The sequence below is a fragment of the Arvicanthis niloticus genome, chromosome 26, assembly GCF_011762505.2.
Source record: "Arvicanthis niloticus isolate mArvNil1 chromosome 26, mArvNil1.pat.X, whole genome shotgun sequence".
Lineage (NCBI taxonomy): Eukaryota > Metazoa > Chordata > Mammalia > Rodentia > Muridae > Arvicanthis > Arvicanthis niloticus.
Window position 1 is genome coordinate 7,671,801 of NC_133434.1, and position 19,075 is coordinate 7,690,875.

At 34.1% G+C, this 19,075-nt stretch overlaps 1 protein-coding gene across 2 annotated transcripts; it reads right to left on the reverse strand.

The window, feature by feature from the left end:
- Window positions 1-959: 959 nt before the first annotated feature.
- On the reverse strand, window positions 960-6,627 carry LOC143438825 (olfactory receptor 8G50-like). 2 transcript variants are annotated; one of them, XM_076924508.1, is made up of 4 exons: window positions 6,468-6,627; window positions 3,949-3,995; window positions 2,246-2,285; window positions 960-2,153 (listed from the first exon to the last, which is right to left on the reverse strand). In XM_076924508.1, the coding sequence occupies exons 3-4, from the start codon at window positions 2,246-2,248 to the stop codon at window positions 1,191-1,193; spliced, it is 966 nt and encodes a 321-aa protein (XP_076780623.1). In that variant the 5' UTR covers window positions 2,249-2,285; window positions 3,949-3,995; window positions 6,468-6,627; the 3' UTR covers window positions 960-1,190. The 2 variants fall into 2 exon arrangements, with proteins under 2 accessions (XP_076780623.1, XP_076780624.1); XM_076924509.1 differs by lacking the exon at window positions 2,246-2,285.
- Between the last annotated feature and the right edge of the window lie 12,448 nt (window positions 6,628-19,075).

Consider the following 19,075-nt stretch of genomic DNA (forward strand, 5'->3'; position numbering starts at 1 on the left):
TGAGATTCTCATTTCCACCCCTTCTATTCTGACAACACATATGTCTGTTGTTTTCGTTCGCTTTCCTAGGTTTCCAGAATTTCCTCAGTTTGTGTGTTTTTTATTGGTTCTATTTTCATTTTTATGTCTTGAACAGTTTAATTCATTTAGTTCACCTGTTTAATTGTATTTTCCTGCATTTCTTCAAGAGATTTGTTTCCTTCTTAAATGCCTCTACTTGTTTGATTGCAGTTTCCTTTATTTCCTCTTTAAAGACCTTTATAATTATAAAATTCAGCTTAAGGTCATTTTCTTGCACTTCGGTTGTGTAAGCATATTCAGGGGTTGCTATTATAGTGGGATAGCTGTACTCTGATGGTGTCTCATTTCCTTGGCTTGTTTTATTTGTGTTCTTATGCTGGTCTTTAGCCATCTGGTTGTCTCTGGGTATTCCTCTTGTACTAAGTATTAGAAGAACCTGTAACCTTGATGAACCCTTTATGGAATGCTTCTATTTGGTCTCCTTGGACAGGACAATTGAACTCAGGGGGTGGTGCATATCTTCCAAAAGCTAGATGTGCCCATAGCAACATTGTGGCAAGGGCATCATGTGGTGAGGTAATGAGGGAGGGAGTCAGTGGGGTGGCTGGTCAATGGAGGGCTGGAAAACAGCATGATTTTCGGGGCAACTGGGCTGTCTTGAGAGGACCTAGCATGGCAGGAAGGGGAAAAACTACTAATAGAGTTCTATACACTCTTAAATCTAGAGTTACACATTGTATATACAAGTTTACCTTACACAAGAAAGAAAAGACTTTTTTGAAACCTTTGCTTATTAAACAAGAAGACTGTCTAAAATCATGGAGAAAGCCAAAGTATATTGAATAAAAGTATTTATTCCCAATTTGATGTAGTGAGTCCTGCATAAACAGAGCTATGTGTGCATGTGTAAATGTAACCAACCACACACTTAGGCAGAATTTTCAGGAGGTGATATAATTTACTATCTGTGTATAAACTCTGGTTATACCAGGGAATAGAAATTCTTCATGGGTATGAAACTAACAATCCAATTCCATCTTTGGTACATTTCTCCTAAATAAAAATGTACCAACAATAGTCACACATCTAGAGTTATTAATGACTGCTTGTAGATTATATTCTACCCCCAAATTGCAAAGTTATATGTCCCATTCTATTGCTAAGGAAATCTATTTTTTTGTTTTGAGAAAACTTATCTTTTGTAGTAACTTTTTAAGAGAAACTTTGACATCTTTATTTCTCAGGCAGTAGATCAGAGGATTCAACATAGGCACAATAATGGTATAAAACACTGATGCTACTTTCCCTTGGTCCATGGAGTTGACTGAAGATGGCTGTAGATACATGAATGCTGTAGTACCAAAAAAAATTGCAACCGCCATGATATGGGAGCTACAGGTGCGAAAGGCCTTGACTCTGCCTCCAGTGGATTGAATGTGAAAGATGCTGACAATGATGAAGATATAAGAGCTAAGGATGGTCATGGCTGGTACAATAATATTAAATGCACTGAAGGAGAGTGCTAGTACTTCATTAATATAAGTACTAGAGCAAGAGAGCTCCAGTAATGGAAAAAGATCACAGAAGTAGTGATTTATTATATCAAACTTACAGAAGAACACTCTTAATAGGAAGATTGTGTGAGCTGTGGCACTGAGTAAGCCAATACCATACACCACAACTACCATCAATGAACAGACTTGATAGGACATGGTTACATTGTAAAGCAAAGGGCTAGATATAGCCACATAGCGGTCATATGCCATTGCAGCTAACATGTGACATTCAGAAACAGCAAAAGCACAGAAAAAGAAGAACTGAGCTATGCATTCTGGGTACGGGATGACATTCTTCTCTGTCACAAAGTTCAGCAGCATTTTGGGAGTAATGACAGTGGACTGACAGCAGTCAATAAAGGACAGACTGCTGAGTAAATAATACATGGGTGTGTGTAGCTGAGAACTAAACAGAATCAAGATGATCATACCCAGGTTTCCAACAACTGTAAATGAATAGACTGCTAGGAAGATAAGGAATAGAGGCAGTTGGAGCTCTGGATTCTCTGTTAAACCAGCAAGGATGAACTCAGCCACTGAGGTCTGATTGATTTCTTCCATTGTCTTCTGGAAACTCTGTAAAAAATTGTATACAAAATTAAATTTTGAAGTATTCATTCTATAATTCAATGGATCATAAAACAGAATTCAAATCTCCAATCACCTACCATTCTTCTTTTTCTGAGAATTCAGAGATTTTTTTTAGTCCTGGAGAAAGGAGATATGCAAAGAAATAATCACACACTTACTCACATATTTGTGACTTTTGTCATAAGACCTAATTTTATTGGTACCCATATCCTACCATGGATGAATCATTCTAGCACCTTGAATTGAGTTTTTTAAGAATTTCTCATGACTTATGTATACCATCATTTTGGTAGGTATTTTATTTTATGATAAATTAAAAGCATTATACACAAGAGGTCCATAGTCATAATTGCAGTTAATGATGAAAGAATTGAAGATTTTACTCTAAAATAATGAACAAGAGAGTTGTCTACCTCTTCATTTTAATTCTAGATGTTTTTCTATGGAAATGAGACACAAAAATTGAACCTAAAAGCCAGTAGGTTAGAAACCAAGCATATTTAACATCTACTAGTACATAAATATAACCAAACATATTTAAAACACTGAATTGGCTAAAGAAAATTTTATATGCAATTAACAGAACAATTTTTTTTAACCAATTCTAAATCATAAAGAAAGGTTCACAATGAATACAGGTCAATAATGTTAATTCATGCTCTTTTGAAGCAGTGTTTATATAGCAATACCAAAATGCTTATTTTCTTGAGTACTTATATTTAAACAAGAGCTCATGTTTATTTTAATGCTTCTTTTAAGTATATTTCTACTATAAAAGCTGAGAACCATATACCATATATTGTGACTTTGTATCATTTATCTTAGGCTCACTTTGTCAGGTGCATCCTAAATATAAATGCACCATAAGCAAAAATCCAAAATGTTTAATGATGAAGAATTGTTTTATTTTTTTCTATCAGCAAATTGAGATGCAAAGAACAACACCTATTTGTAATAAATTATTTCATTAATATGACCTTTTAAAATGTTCATCTTACCATTACCATTAACAATATAACTGATATATTTATCATTTCTCCAAGTTTCCTTGTAACAATTAGTGTCTCTTGCTTGTCTGATATTTTTAGTAAAAATATACTAGAATTCATATTTAGTAATAATTCACAACTAATGAATGGTTTTGAATTATACAATGTGTTATTTTAAACTTTCACCATGATACTACACAGAACATCTTCCTGAAGATGTTCAGATGAAAAACTGATTCACTTAAACCACTGGAGACTCTGAAATAATCAAACATGTGTATTACGTATATTATCCTCCCTATACACCATTCTTGTATTCTCTGGATCACTGATATTTATCATTACAGATAATTCATATTAATGGATATATGCTGTCTTTTTAGTTTTATGGTTGGCTTATTTATCATAGTAAAATGTCCTCCAGGCTCATCAGTATTTTTTCAATAAGTTCGATTTTCATTTTAGAGAAGTGAAACAATGAAGATTTGGAATTATTTAGTATATCATCATATTTTTGTATGCACTATTTACTAATAGAAAATATGAATGAGATAACTGTTTTAATATTATTTTTATAAGATATAGTTATAATTTGAAAGTAAAAATAGAAAACAGCATCTCATAATTATACTAACTCAAGTAATATCCAATTTTGATGTGTACATTGCAAAATTTGTATCTTAGTTTTGCATATTTAATTCTGTTTTGAAAACAACATTATATCAATACTTTGGATGATACTAACTAAACAATTGTTTTGACTTTTATTAAACAAAGTAGTAAATACTCACATGCTGATAATGATTCAAGTAGATACTGTTAGGATGTTCAAATGAACCTATATTAAAAACAAATTTCAACTGTCAAGTATATAGTTTCTTGTGAACTTAAAGATAGAGAAATAAAAAATATACAAATTATCTGCTCTTTAGAATTGTGCAGTCTAGAAACCATATGTAGACACACAAGGCATAGTAATAAATATGTTATTTATAAAGGTCCTGAAGGACTACAACCGCTATAATGCTTCTTCTAACTCAGGTGATTATATCAACAAAGGTATTTTAGAGATTCATAAGAAATAAAAGTTCCTTTTTTTTGGTCCAAGTATCACATGATATGACCATTATAAAAAAGTTCACTGAATATGTCACAATTATAAGTTGTCATCTTCCTTTAAGCTTTACTCTTATCTTCTTTTTAACATAATTTTTGTTGTTGTTGTTAAAAGTAAGGTTTATATTTTACTCAATGATAGTTTAACAATTTTTTTCTAAAAAATTAAAATCAGTACAATAATGCAACAGTATTGTAAATGAACACCATCTTAAAACTAAAAAGATAACAAAAATATTTTAATTATTTTATAGTATTTAAAACAAATTTAAATTATGTCTGTTCATATTCTTTCACTCCCTCAAGTCCTTCCCACTCCATTTTTCTTCCCTACCTAACAAGTTTTCATTTTTCTCAATGAACAAAAAAAAACCCAGTACAATTATAAACCTCCGGAAAATTAAATCAGGTCACACCCTTCCAAATAAAACTACCAAATTTTAAACAAATAAATAGACATACAAACATACTACATACACACTACACACACACACACACACACACACACACAAATATAAAGTGAACTATGTCTGTCAACTAACCCTGAATGTGAGAACATGAGCCCTCTCATAAAGTGACTGATATAGCCAGGGTAGTTGTGTGAGAAAACTGATTTTTTTCTTCTCCAGCAAGAATAAGTGACAGCTCATTTGTTAGCCTTTACCTTCCTGCCTACATATTTACCAATCATTAATTTTTAAAAATATAACAAAATAAAATATAGTAAGAGAAAGCGAAAATTATAACATCAAATTTGGACAAGACAAACCAACAGAAGGAATTTTAGCCCTGTCTTTAAAAAGAAACAAGAATCAGAGGTTCACTCATTCCTACCCTTAGGAATCCCATAAAAACACTAAACTGGAAGCCATAATTTATATGTGGAAGATGACGTATATTTTATGTTCCTTTTATGTTTCTTTTTTATAGTCAACAAATACTTAACTACACATATATTATAACCCCAAACCACATTTACTTTCATAGAAAATTTTATTTGTAGCAGGTAACACTATAACTTGAATATATGAATTAAAATTTATTAAATGACTTAAAGTAACAAGCTGCTTCAAAATGACTGTAAAATGATCACACTACCTGAGTTTAAATTCATTAAATTCAAGAGTTTGTTGTGATTTTATACTTTAAAGGTTAGGAGAACACTTATGGCTACTGTGGAAATAAAACTATTTGGATGTATCTTAACTGATTTCAGCTGACATTAAACAAGGTAATAGGGGAAATCTCACAAGAGCACAGCCATAGATAAAGAGCTACAATTTTCTGTTCTACTGCTATGAAGGAACATCATTTTCAAATCAATTTACAAAATTAGTTTAGTGGTTTGATTAGAGTTCCCCCTATTACTGATAGTGGAAGTACAGCAGCAGGCAGGCATGAAGGTAAGCATGTTGCTGGGGCAGTAGATGTTACTGTTTGCCTCTGCAAACAAGAGGCAAAAGAGAAAAAACTAGGCCTGTTATGGACTTTTAAAAACTTAAAGCCCATCCTCAGTAACAAACTTCAACAAGATCTCACTTCTTTTAAGAAGGTCACAAGTACAAATGCTTCCTAAGCAGTTTGTCTACTCACATCACTTTCAAGGCTATATTTCTACCAAAAAGTTAACATCTCTGAATTCTTCTTAAACAGTCCATTAATTGAATCTGAATATTCAATAGATGTGACTCTATGTTGACCATTATCATTCAAATCATGACAGCTATTCAATCAAAACTGGTTAGGGCTAAAGACATACAAATATGAGTAATACTGACTGAACACATCGTGTGGTATGTATCACATATGTAAATAGTATACACATTATACATATATAGTATACATAGTATATATAGCACATATTACATATACACATATATAATACATGTGCATATACATAATTAAAATTTTAAATGTTATTGATTTGAGAGAGTCAGGAGAAGTTGTAGCAAAGAGATGGAATGTTTAAATGATATGAATACATAGTATTCATGTATAAAAGCCCCAAAACAATTTTAAATTATAAAAACACCAATAAAACAATATAAATACTATCTTGAAAATGATGTGAGAGACTGGAAATGAAAATGAGTTTTGAGAGATAAAACATCACACATGTCTATTAACAATGAAATGTGCAACAGACTAGTGGAGTCTATTATTTTATTTCATAGGGACCTGTATCTGAACATACCTTTCCTTCTTCACAGGCAGCTCAATGTTGAGAGCTTATCTACTTCATTACACTGGAAGAGAAAACTGCCTGGAACATATGAATGGCAGATTATACTGAAATATTTAAGGATCTATTCCTTAAGCCGAATTCTCATAGTAATTAGTTGTTCTACAAAGGTTGGTTGGTATAAACATTTTATAATCTGGGCACCAATAACAAGAGATTGGCTATTAAAAGAATAGTGTGAGTTAACTCCCTCTAGAGTTTCATCACTCAAGTTCTATCACTGGAGAAATCAACAATCAGAATTAATAAACATTCCCCAGTGGTTGGATTCCTAGTTCTTCCTAAAGTATAGATTTAATAAAACTATGTTACAGTACTAAAATTTATCTGAAAAAACATAAGATATACACTGAAGAAATTTTCTAAAAGTATTTTTCTCAAAAGAAGAGAATCAAACACCAGTGTAAACAACTAAAAATATGAACTTTGTTACTCTCATTGGCCTCTACTAAATGTGTTTAGGTTCTAGGAGAGAGTCACAAAATCATTTTGCTTGGGAAATTTTATGCCAGAATTGAATAAAGGCAGCTTTCTCCCCACCCAATTTATTATAATTTAGATATTTTAAATTATGCGCAAGAAGTGCCCAGCAAAACCAATAAGAGGATATTAGGATGAGAAATGGGAACTGGGGTAACAATTAAGGCAGATGCCACCCAGAGCTACTGAAACTTACTAAGCAAGCTGATTACATTCCATGAGGAGAAAGATGTGTTCACTTCTTTTTGTTTTCAAAAACAATATAAGTTTATTGGAAAAGGAGAGTAAAAGATACTCAATATGCTCTCTGATTGATAAAAAGATTGTAAAGTTATAAGAGAAGAAAAAGAAATAATATGTATAAATATATAAATATATAAAATTCTTTGCTCATATATGTATATACATGTCAGATATGGCACATATATACATATATGTATATGTGTATATATGTACATATATATGTATATTGTACAATATACAATATGTATATGTGTATATATATATGTACATATATATATATGTATATTGTATTGGCAAGCAACAGCATACGGTAAACACAGTATTGCAGATTTACAGCCCAGGTATAATTAAGTACATATATATATATATACACACATACACAAACACACACACAAACACACACACACACACACACATATATATATATATACATATACATACACATACACATACACATACACATACACATACACATATACATATATATATGGAAAGGGAATCAACCGTGGAAGGGGGATTGAGGTGGGGGCAATACTGGAATGTAAACAAATAAAATTACTTTTAAAAAAGGAAAAATGGCAAAGGTTAAAAAAAGAATGTTTAAGAAAAAGCTGTTCAGCTAAGGGAGAAAATTCCTTTACAATTTGGGTCAATATGTTCCTTCATTTAGGTAGTATTTTAGGCTATGAGACATATACATACAGCAAGCTGGTGTTCAAAAAGCAACCTTCCTATACCTGTTTTTTACATATTTTTTTTAACCTTCCTAAAATCAGCTTTATTTGTACTAGCAAGACTGGTATAGAAAATATAGACAAAGAAACTTATAAAACTAATATGAGAAAGATACAATAAATTTAGCAACCTACAAAAAGATTGAGATAAGATTTCAAGTTAGCAAGGAGAGAGAAGTGGAGTTTCAAAAGGGCAAAAACCTGTGAGGAAAGTTTTGGTGAGAGTAAGCTGTCCCCTGGAGCTGGGTACAGAGGCATGCAACAGCTCTGGAGATTGCAGGCTACTGGGGTGGTCTCCAACAAGTCTTGCCACTTCACTCTCACCATCTGGGCACTGGCTGACCGCTGGAGTGACAGAGGTGAAGGTGGCTGCTATAACCAAGGAGAGAAATGTCAGTGTTTCAGTAAAGGAGCAATTGGCAAGCAACAGCATACGGTAAACACAGTATTGCAGATTTACAGCCCAGGTATAATTAAGTAATTAGGATTCTTGGCTTTCACACAGATGGCCTCAAATTTAATTATATAAACTAACAAATTATACAAGTTAAATATAAATGCTATCTATTCAGTATAGTTTATATACTTTAGTACATATTATATGCAGTAAATATAAGTCATATGAATTAAACATTATTTAAAAAAAAAAAAAAGGATTTAATAGAGCTGAAATAACCATGCAAGGTTTTCTCACTATTCTAACCAGGTAGACTGATAGGAAGATGAGGAGTAAGGGCAACTAGAGCTCTGGATCCCCATTTTTTTTTCAGAGAGTTAGCAATCCTGGAAAAGAAGAATCTTAGAAAGACCATCACATAGTGGTTTATATACTTTTTACTTATGCTTTAAAAGTGATTATTGATTTTTGTCCAGTCCTTCACAACCTATGACTTGTGTTTCAAGAACATCTCCTATCTAGACAAAACAAAACTGTTTTGTCTAGATAGGAGATTTTCTCTTCAATGTAGCAAAAAATTATGTATGAATGTGTGTGTGTGTGTGTGTGTGTGTATGTATGTATGTGGTAAAATAGAAGCAGTATCCACAAGAAAAGACTTTGCACTTACAGTAATGGACAGGACAACTGTGTATCTCATCACTTTAGCTCTGTTCTTGAATTTTAGTTAGGGCAATCAAAAAGGTCAATGAATTTTAAAAGTATAATACCAGAAAGCAAACAGGAAAATCATTTTTACATATGAATGGGTATTATAAATGTTAATGCATTCATAGAAAATTCAGAATCTGATAAGAATATCTATTAGAAATCAAAAAATACAAAACATTATAGAATTCAAGATTCTCACAAAAGTTTGATTGGAATTTGACAAATTACATATATGACAAAAGCTTTCCTTTTTCTGAAAGTCTGTGGTGTAGCTTTAAACCAGGCACAGTATTCCCTTTTTTTTTTTTTTTTTTTTTTTCAAGATTGCTTTAGCAATCTGGGATCCTTTGTAATTCTCTATGAATTTTAAAACTGTTTTCTAATTTTGTGAAAAGTGTCAATGGGCTTGGTACAACATTGAATATGTAAATATTATATAGAAGATGCTTATTTACAGAAGATCATTATCATGGGCATCTTTCAACTTTTAATGCCTTCTTTGAATTCTTTTCTCATAGATTTTAATATTTCACTACAGACAACTTGTACTTCCTTGACAGGGTTTATATCCTTGGTGGAAGTTACTGTTTGATTTGTAATGAGTAGAATTCTTTCCATAATTTTGTTTCCCATTTGTCTGATATTATTATAGGGAAAGGGTTTGAAATTCTGTGATAAGATTCTTCACCAATTCTAGAATCTTTCTGGTGAATTCTTTAGGATCTTTTGTATACAATATTATAACATCTATAGAAAAACATATTTTTAAAACTTTTATTTCTTTCTTGTCTTTAACTGCTGCAGCTAGGACCTGAAGGTGTACATTGATAAGACTGGAAAGAGTAGATGGCCCTTAGGTTTTTTTTCTATTTTATTTATTTTAAATATGCCTTTTTGAGAATTACGTATAAGACAATTCTTTTTGCATCATTTCCAGCCTTCGTTGTCCATATGACATTTCCTCCTCTATTGTCTCACTTTCTCTAAAATTCATGACTTTTAAAAAACGATTGAAGACAAAAGCACATCTTCTTTGGAAGCATGATCGTTGGATGCTTCTGAAGCCTTAGATGTGTTCGCATCTTTTCTTCCTTGTGCTCATCATTATTTCCTCAACGTTCTGTTTCCTTTCTAAACATTCTTCACTATTTTATAGTAAATTTTTTTTTGCTGTTCCTTCTTTCTCTGAGATTTCATCATGGCATTTTCCCTTTTCCATAGTTGTTCCTTCTGTTCTTCTGGTGACTCAAAATGTCTCTTTGTCAGATCTTTTTCTTGTTGTTCATCTTTATGTGGTAAGGATTCTTCTGCTGGGATTTCATTCAGTTTCTCTGCCACAATTTCTGATTTCTCAGTAACAGTTTGTTTTGTCTCTTTCTGGACTCTTTCTTTTTTCTTTTTTTGAAGCTAACATGCCACTTCACTGCTTGGCATACTTTTATTACCAGATTCTATTTTGATCATATGATTTTGGTTTTTTTCTTTGTTATTATACCTAATTTATTTGGCATATATAGGAGATGTCTTCCTATGAAGCCAAAACTTGAAGTTATTTGGATTGTTTTGAGATGCTTCCATCTGGAATAAAAACAACATCTACCAAACTCAAAACATTTCACAAATATGCCAAGATAAGGTTGCAAAAGCTAGGTTTTTGTTGTTGTTTGTTTGTTTTGGTTTGTTTTGTTTTTTGCAAGTGGCAACTGGTGAAGTTGATAACAAGAAAAATCAGTAGTTTAATGAGATTGTGAAAGCTGTCACACAAAATGATCCATAAAGCGTTACAGTTCAAGCAAAAGGCTCAAAGATAAAAACTAAAAAACCAACTACTTGCCTAATAAGAAGCAGAAAACTAGAAGAAGCCGGTACTGCCATCTGCTGTACGCAGAGCATTACCACCAGTCATGTGTGGGTTTGTGACAAGATTACAGACCTTAGTCACACTGCTGGATCACGTCTATCATAGACCTCTCCCAATAGCAAGAAACAAAATTCAGTGGATTCTTTGACTCACCAAGATCCTCAGACATCTGAGGAACATAAGAAAAGAGCTAAACCTGTTTCTGTCCCTTTAACAAAGGTTTTGCCCTACCTTCACATAACTGGAACAGCATCTAATGTTAAACATTGGTTTGCCTCTAGATGTTCCAGGGTGGCATTTGGAGGAGAGAAAGAAAATAGTGATGTATAAAGCCTGTGGGGCCCTGAAGATTGGCTGTCTTCCATTCTGTATTAAAACTCCCAAGGAAGACACATTCCACAGGACAGACCAACCCTCGACACTTACAAACAAGGGAAGTCCTTGCCACCTCATTCCCCAAAGACTAATCAGTTTAAAAGTCATACTGTTCTGCCAATCATATTATGCCTAGTCACTGTTTCTCTAGTTCACCTCTTAAACTGTATAAAAACTGCTTTTAGTTTTAGTTTGGGGTTCCTCCAGCCTGTGTTCAGGAAAACCCTAGTGCACTGGCATCAATAAACCTCTAGCATTTGCATCAAACCCCCTGTTTGTGAATGTTTTTTGTGGGAGTGCGTCCCCCGGTTTGGATCTTAGGGTTCAACATTGACAGCATGTTATATTATATGATTGAGCACATATCTTCCATGTACTTCAAATAAGTTTCTCATTTTTTCCATAATAAGGGAGAACATTTTTATGCATAAAGACTGAGAAAAATATTCTGGCAGCTTTATTCATTCTTTATTAAAGCTTTAATTAAAAAAACTCAAATATTTATTTGTATTTTGTATACAATATAATTCTAGTTAGCATTTATAATAAAAACAAATCACTTAGTCAAGCAATAGCATATAATTCAAAAGAATGGTATTATTTGAATAGGCATGAAGTAAAATTTTCAGGCAGGTTGAATTTGCAAAGCAATAATATATATTGTCACAGTCACTGTGTATTCATGTGTAAAGCTGTCTCCTTGTGTCTACATGACATTGTTCCCTTGCAATCATCCCTCTTTTTGGTGTTGCTAGACAATGAGGTCCCATAAACCCATGCAAAAACGGTAGGCTCTTCTCATTACTATTGGTTACACTCCAGACCTCAATGGTATGACTTGTTGCTGAAGGCCTCCTGTACTTGAAACACAAAGCATGAAAATATCAAGATATTTGGCTTGGACTGGAAGTTTCATCACTATTGACTAGCTTTCATAGTGTTGAAAGCTACTATGGATACTACTGAAAGAAGCAACTGTTCAACAATCATATCCATCTGTGAAAACTGTGAACTATCTTAACATCAGGAGCGGAAGACATTCTCATTACTACATTTGTTTCATGAGCATCATGGGAATATTGAACCATTTTCTCTCTATGAGATTAAATCTATCCCTGACACTAGTGTCAGACTAAAGACCTGTTGCATTTTAAAAATATTATCAAATTATGTTAAAGATTATACCATCCCAAAACCTACAGTGACTATTTTGAAATGTTATGTGTACAGACATGGTTGATTATTTTTAATTATATTGTTTACTTATTCATGTGCACAATGACCTTCTGAGTCATTATTGTGAACAGTGACCTTCTAAGTATTGATAAAAGCACAGTATAACATGCACTAAAAAATTGATTATATTTTACTTTAATTTGTCAAACTTGAGTCACACTTGTTTTCAATAAACTATATTTTCTTTTTGCTGTTGTGCTGTTTTGTCTAGTCTCTGTATGTCAAATAATGTATTCTGCATTTTAACTTTTTGTTATATGTCATTATATAAAACATTTTAAGTTTCTAAAATTAGAATAGAAAATGGAATAGAAATGACATAAAATATAAACAAAGTTGCAGAACATATTCAGATGTCAATCTAATAAAACACAAACAATCCACATATACTGGATCTTTTAAGTACCTCTTGGAGAACTGAAAGTCTGCAAAAGAACTTCTGTTTAAACCTCCACAGCTGTAAATAAGTAGTTCCTATTTTATTTCAAGCCTCACTGATTTTTAGCTGGTGGCATTACCTTGCTCATTATTATATTTTGAATTTATATTTTAATGTAGATAGACTGGTAGCTTCTGTAACCATTTAAGTATTCTTAAAATCATTTATTCATCTCTTAAAATGTATTTGATATAGAACATTTAACTCTATGCCAAATTTCATGAATATAAATGACTTCTGGTAGCATGTGGAGGTCTTACTAAAAAATTAAGAGCAAAACTGTAAAAGTATGAAACACATTTAAATAAAAAACCCTTACATTGAGTTAAAATCATTCAAACAGCATGCTTAAAAGACATGTTCCAACAACTTTCTCTCCCTGTCTACATATCCTTCCTCCTAGATTTCTCTCTGTCTCTTAATCCCCATCTCCCTCTAAATATTGTTGTATTACACAAGAAAGTACTATGAACTTCGTGCACTACAGTAGTATAAACTAATGAGACATCTGCACTGCTTTAAACAGTCCACAACTAAATCTGCCTTACTAGCATATATTCATTAATAACTAGACTGTAAATATGTGATAAAATTTACTGACTAAATAAAACTAAGAGGAAGAGGCAATAAAAGTTGTAATTGAATTGATTATTATTTCAAACTCATGGAATTACATTAAATAGAGAAATATAACAATATTCACAGTAGTGATGCATAATAAACAAAAATCACACTAAATTCACAATCATAAATTTTGAGTGCCTTCCCCACCCGCAGGTGGGTTCTCTTTCCTTAGGTCTGAGGAATGTTAATCATTCTCTCACTTCCTCTCCTGAATGTTAATCCAACAAGTGTCCTCTGACTCAGGAATAATGAACCCTTTCCAGAATGTAGAATGTATCCCAGGGCAGTGAAAACCTAAAATCTCACATTTAGTTCGGCTTTCTTGGTGGAACTAGTGAACTGGCTAGCCTGCATTTTTTTTTTTTGCTCAGGTGTAGGGGTCATAAAAACTTTCTATATTTTCATAAGTTTTCTATACCTTCCAGTTGCCTGTAAGTCTGAATATTTAAAGATATTGTCAATGATAAAACTGACAGACAATCTGAAAATGAACCCTTCTTAAAGCAATAACTTCACTGACCAAACTCTCACAGAAGTGAACAGAGCTTTTCTTTTCAGAAATTTAACTTTCATATCTTTTTAAGAAAACATGTATTCCAAAAAGTTATCATATACTTTTATTAATTAAACTTCTGCTGATTCATTTTCAAACATGTAAAACTTGCTGTATTTATTCTTATTTTCTATCTCTGGCAACTAGCCCCTATCATCTACATAATTCCAAACATTCTTTCATTTTTGTTTCCTTCTTGTTTTGTTCTTTTTATCTATTCTCCAGGTTCAACCAAAGCCATGCATATAGCTATGATTCTGAAATTTAAAGACACTGTATTATAAAGAAAAAAGAACACCCTTCCTTACATACTAGACTCTGCTGATAATATCTATTATAAGCCAATATCACTAAATCAAATTATTGAATGCAATATTCTTACAAATGCTGATTAAAAGAATCTAGCCATAACTCATTCTATGATGCTACATTTACCATGACACTGAAACCACACAAAGATACAACCAAGAAAGAGAACTTCAAAAAATCTCCTTATGAACACTGACACAAAAAATACTAAATAAAACACTGACAAACCAAATCCAAGAATGTTGAGAACTGCACTAGCCCACTTTTGGGGGCCAAAAATGTTTCAGACTGCTCTATCAGTGTTGGAACCTGTACTGCCAAAAGCCTTGGGGGCTAAACTACTAGAGCTAGCACTGCCCCAAGCTGCTCAGGTCTGTGGGTCGGGGGTTCAGCAAGAGAGACAGTGAGGACGGACTTGAGGAATGGAGACCAGACAGAGTGTGATTCAATCCCATTTATTCTTCAGTCTCTCTTCCTAGTCCAAGTTCCAAGTCTGAGTTCCTAGTCCCTAGTTCCTAGTCCCTAGTGCCTCCAAGTTCCAAGCTTCTTTCCAAGCTCCCTTCCAAGTGCCTGACACCTAATAACTAACTCCAAGTTGTACTGTACTCTTCTGTCTGCCTCTTGCCTTTTATATGTCTCACTTCTAAGTCACACCCTTAAGTCACACCCTTAAGTCAAGCCCTTAGGTCTTATCTCTGAGTCTGATCTCTGAGTCACACCCTTAAGTCACACCCCTTTAAGTCTCATACACCCAAGGGAAAGACCTGGGGATCTAAAGCAAGATGTTATCAGAGTGTGCTCAGTTGTTGTAGGCTATTGTAATCAAGTCTCTTATCAGGGTATATGGCTCAAGATAGTTTCAAGGATTATAGCCACCTTCTGTCGGCTCCCTACACAAGAACACATCAAAGACATCATTTATGGTTCAATATATGAAAATCTATCAAACTAATTTACCATATAAACAAACAAAAACCTGTGACAACATCCAATACCCATTTATATTAAAAGTCTTGGAGAGTGACAAGTCACATTCCTAAATAAAATAAAGGGAATACATACCAAGTCAATAGCCACTATTATATTAAATGAAGAGAGACTTAAAACAATTCTACTAAAACATGGCGCAAGATAAAGCTAACACTTTCCCTATTGATTTAATATACTACTTGAATTTCTACCTAGAGCAATATCACAAGTAAAGGAGATCAATGGGATACAAATTGGAAAAGAAAAGTCAATATATCCCTATTTTTAGATGATATGATAATATAAATAAGAAATTGTGGGTTTAGATTTTTCAAAACCTAGTTAAATAAGGGTTCTCACATGCTTCAAATACCCTTCTAGCCTACCATCCACAGGTAGCGGAGAAAAGGTGGTAAATAGGACAAGGGAATATGGACTTGTTTGAAGTAGTTCTTTGAGGTGATTCCAATCTCTGTTTGGCAGGATATCCTTAGTCCAGTTCGGTAGTATCATCATACCAACAGCCTACTTTCAAAATGTCACCAAACATGGATCATCAATGACAGCAAGATCCAGAGAAGCAGCTATGTTCAGCTAAATCTGCACAAGTCAGCTAGTCAGCAAGGGTGACCAGTACCAGCTGTAATGCCAAGAGGTCTCTGCTATGTCTCTCTTACAGAAGTGAAGATCAGCAAAGACATGGGACCAATAAAAAGTTGTACAGTGAGCTATGTAAGTGCCCCATCACTGTGCATTGGGACCCAGTTATAATTACACTAAACATCACGTATGCTATTATGGGTCTTGACTCAACAAAACATCATATGATTCTGCCTCAGTAAAACACCACTTGATTCTGGATTACATAATGTAACCAGAAAATTCCACTTCAAGTGACATCACAAATTCTACCAGAAGGTGATAAACATCTTCAGCAAATGTACGGATACAAAACTAACTCAAAAAAATTTAGTAGTCCTCCTTTATATTAGCCATAAAGGGACTAAAAGTAATACCCTTCACAATGGCCACAAATTATATAAAGTATCTCAATGTAACTCTATCAAAGCAAGTGAAAGATCAGTATGACAAGAACTTCAAGTCTCTGAGGAAAAAAATCTAGGAAGATATCAGAAGACTTAAAGATCTCCCATGTTCCTCTATAAGTAAGATTAACACAGTGAAAATGGCATCTTACCAGAAAACAATCAGCAGATTCATTGCAATCACTATCTAATTTCCAACACAAATTTTTACAAATCTTGAAAAAAAATCTCTGGAAATAGTTCTACCTGAAGACCCAGCAATGCTGCTCCAGGGCATAAACTCAAAAAAAAAAAAAAAATAGTGTACCATACCCTATGGACAAGTATTATACTATGTTCATAACAGCTTTATTTGTAATAGCCAGGAACTGAAAACAACCCAGATGTTCCTCAACTGAAGAATGGATTCATAAAATGTGGGTCATTTACATATTTATAGCTATTAAAAGCAAGGATTCATGAATTTACAGGCAAATGGACAGTACTAGAAAATACTATCCTGACTGTGGTAACCCAGAGCCAATCATATGTGAGTGGTATAGACTTACTTACAAGCAGATATTACCCATGAAGTACAGGATATCCATGTCATAATCAACAAGGCTGAATAAGCAAAATAACAAGAGACAAAGAGATGATTGTTGAATCTTTCTCAGAAGGGGAATCAAAACAGTTAATAGAGGTCCATGGGAGGAGGGAAGTGGATGGGAAAGGTTTCACCCATCAGCTAATGGAAAGAGATTGTTGCGGCCCCAAGCCGTCCCAAGTTGGGTGTCAAAAATGTTGAGGACCACTCTATCAATGTTGGAACCCGCACTGCCAAAAGCCTTGGGGGTTAAGTTGTTAGAGCCCACACAGCCACAAGCAGCTCAAGTCTGCAGGTCAGTGTTCAGCAAGAGAGAGAGTGAGGACGGACATGAAGAATGGAGACCAGATAGAGTGTGATTCAATCCTGTTTATCCTTCAGTCTCTCTTCCTAGTCCAAGTGCCAAATCTTGAGTTCCTAGTCCCTAGTTCCTAATCCCTAGTGCCTCCAAGTTCCAAGTTCTAAGTTCTCTTCCAAGTACAAGTGTCTAATTCTTAGTTTTCTTTTCAAGTCCAAGTGGCTAACCTAATTCTCTGTCTCAAGTGTCTAATGTCTAAATCCAAATTCTTCCTCCAAGTGCCAAGTGCCTAATACCTAATAATTTCTTCTGTCTGCCTCTCGCCTTTTATACGTCTCACTTCTAAGCCACACCTCTAAGTCACACCCTTAAGGCATACCCCTAGGTCTTATCTCTAAATCATACCTTAAGTCATGCCCTTAATCTCGACTCTAAATCATACCTTTAAGTCTCTAAAACAAGATGTTATCAGAGTATGCTCAGATGTTGTAGGCTGTTGTAATCAAGTCTCTTGTCAGGGCATATGGCTCAAGATGGCTGCAAGGATGATAACCGCCTTCTGTCTGATCCCCACAATGTAGAAACTCACAGGCAAGGAATAAATGAAATTCAAGGAGATTGATAGGAGAGTTGGGAGAAGGATTGGAAGTTCCAAGAAGACAGGAACTCCATAGGAATCCCAACAGAGTCAATTAAATTATAGCCTTGTTGGTTCCCAGAGACTGAATCACCAACCAAGGAGTGATCACAGGTCCACTGAATGTATTTAGCAGAGGAGCAGATTTGTACCCAACAACAGGAAGAATCTGAATACCTGAATATGTTACCTCTTTGCCTGTGAATCCTGTTACCCTAAAGGGACTTCCATATCTGGCCTCAGTGGGATAGGATGTGCCTAATGCTGCAGCAAACTGATATGGTTCGGGGAGCAGGGTAGTGGCTGTTAACTAGAGTATGACTTTCCCTTTTCAAAGAGAAGTGGAGGAAGGAACAGGGGAGGGAGTTTCTGCATGAGGAGATACTGGGATGAGAGTGTGTGTGTGTGTGTGTGTGTGTGTGTGTGTGTGTATGTGTACATATTTATTTCTGAGAATGTATGCAAGCTGAGCCCAACTGGTTTGAATAGAAATGTATAAATATGCATGCCTGAATCTGTATATGAATTTATGTGAGTTTATGCATATGTCAAAGTTTTTCCCTCTGAGAGTGATTTTCTCCTCTCCTGGTTCAATAGAAGTTTATTGCTCCAAACTTTCCCAAACCCAACAATCAAGAGGTATCTGGACCAAAAGGCAAAAGCTCTAGCAATTAATTTTTTTCTTAATCTCCTACTGTTTTAAGATGAGGTGCTAAGTGAAAGAGACTGCAGTTTCCCACCTAGGAGGAACACAGAAGACATTATTATTATTATTATTATTATTATTATTATTATTATTATTATTATTATTAAGCAGTCATAAATATCTCATAAGATAGTCTTACCCTCCTCTAAAGCTCTTCCTTCTCTGCTGCCTCAAGAAAAACCACCAAGAAAGAAGACCCTGTCAGGCTAGCCCCTGACAACAATCACCAACTATGATAAGACAGAGTTCCCATTAACCACCCTGCTCCAGACAGGGCTAGACGCTGCCCCCATCCTGTGGACCCCTGATGTGACTTTGATCTCTGCTGTTCAGAAACTTCCAGTGGTGCCTGGATA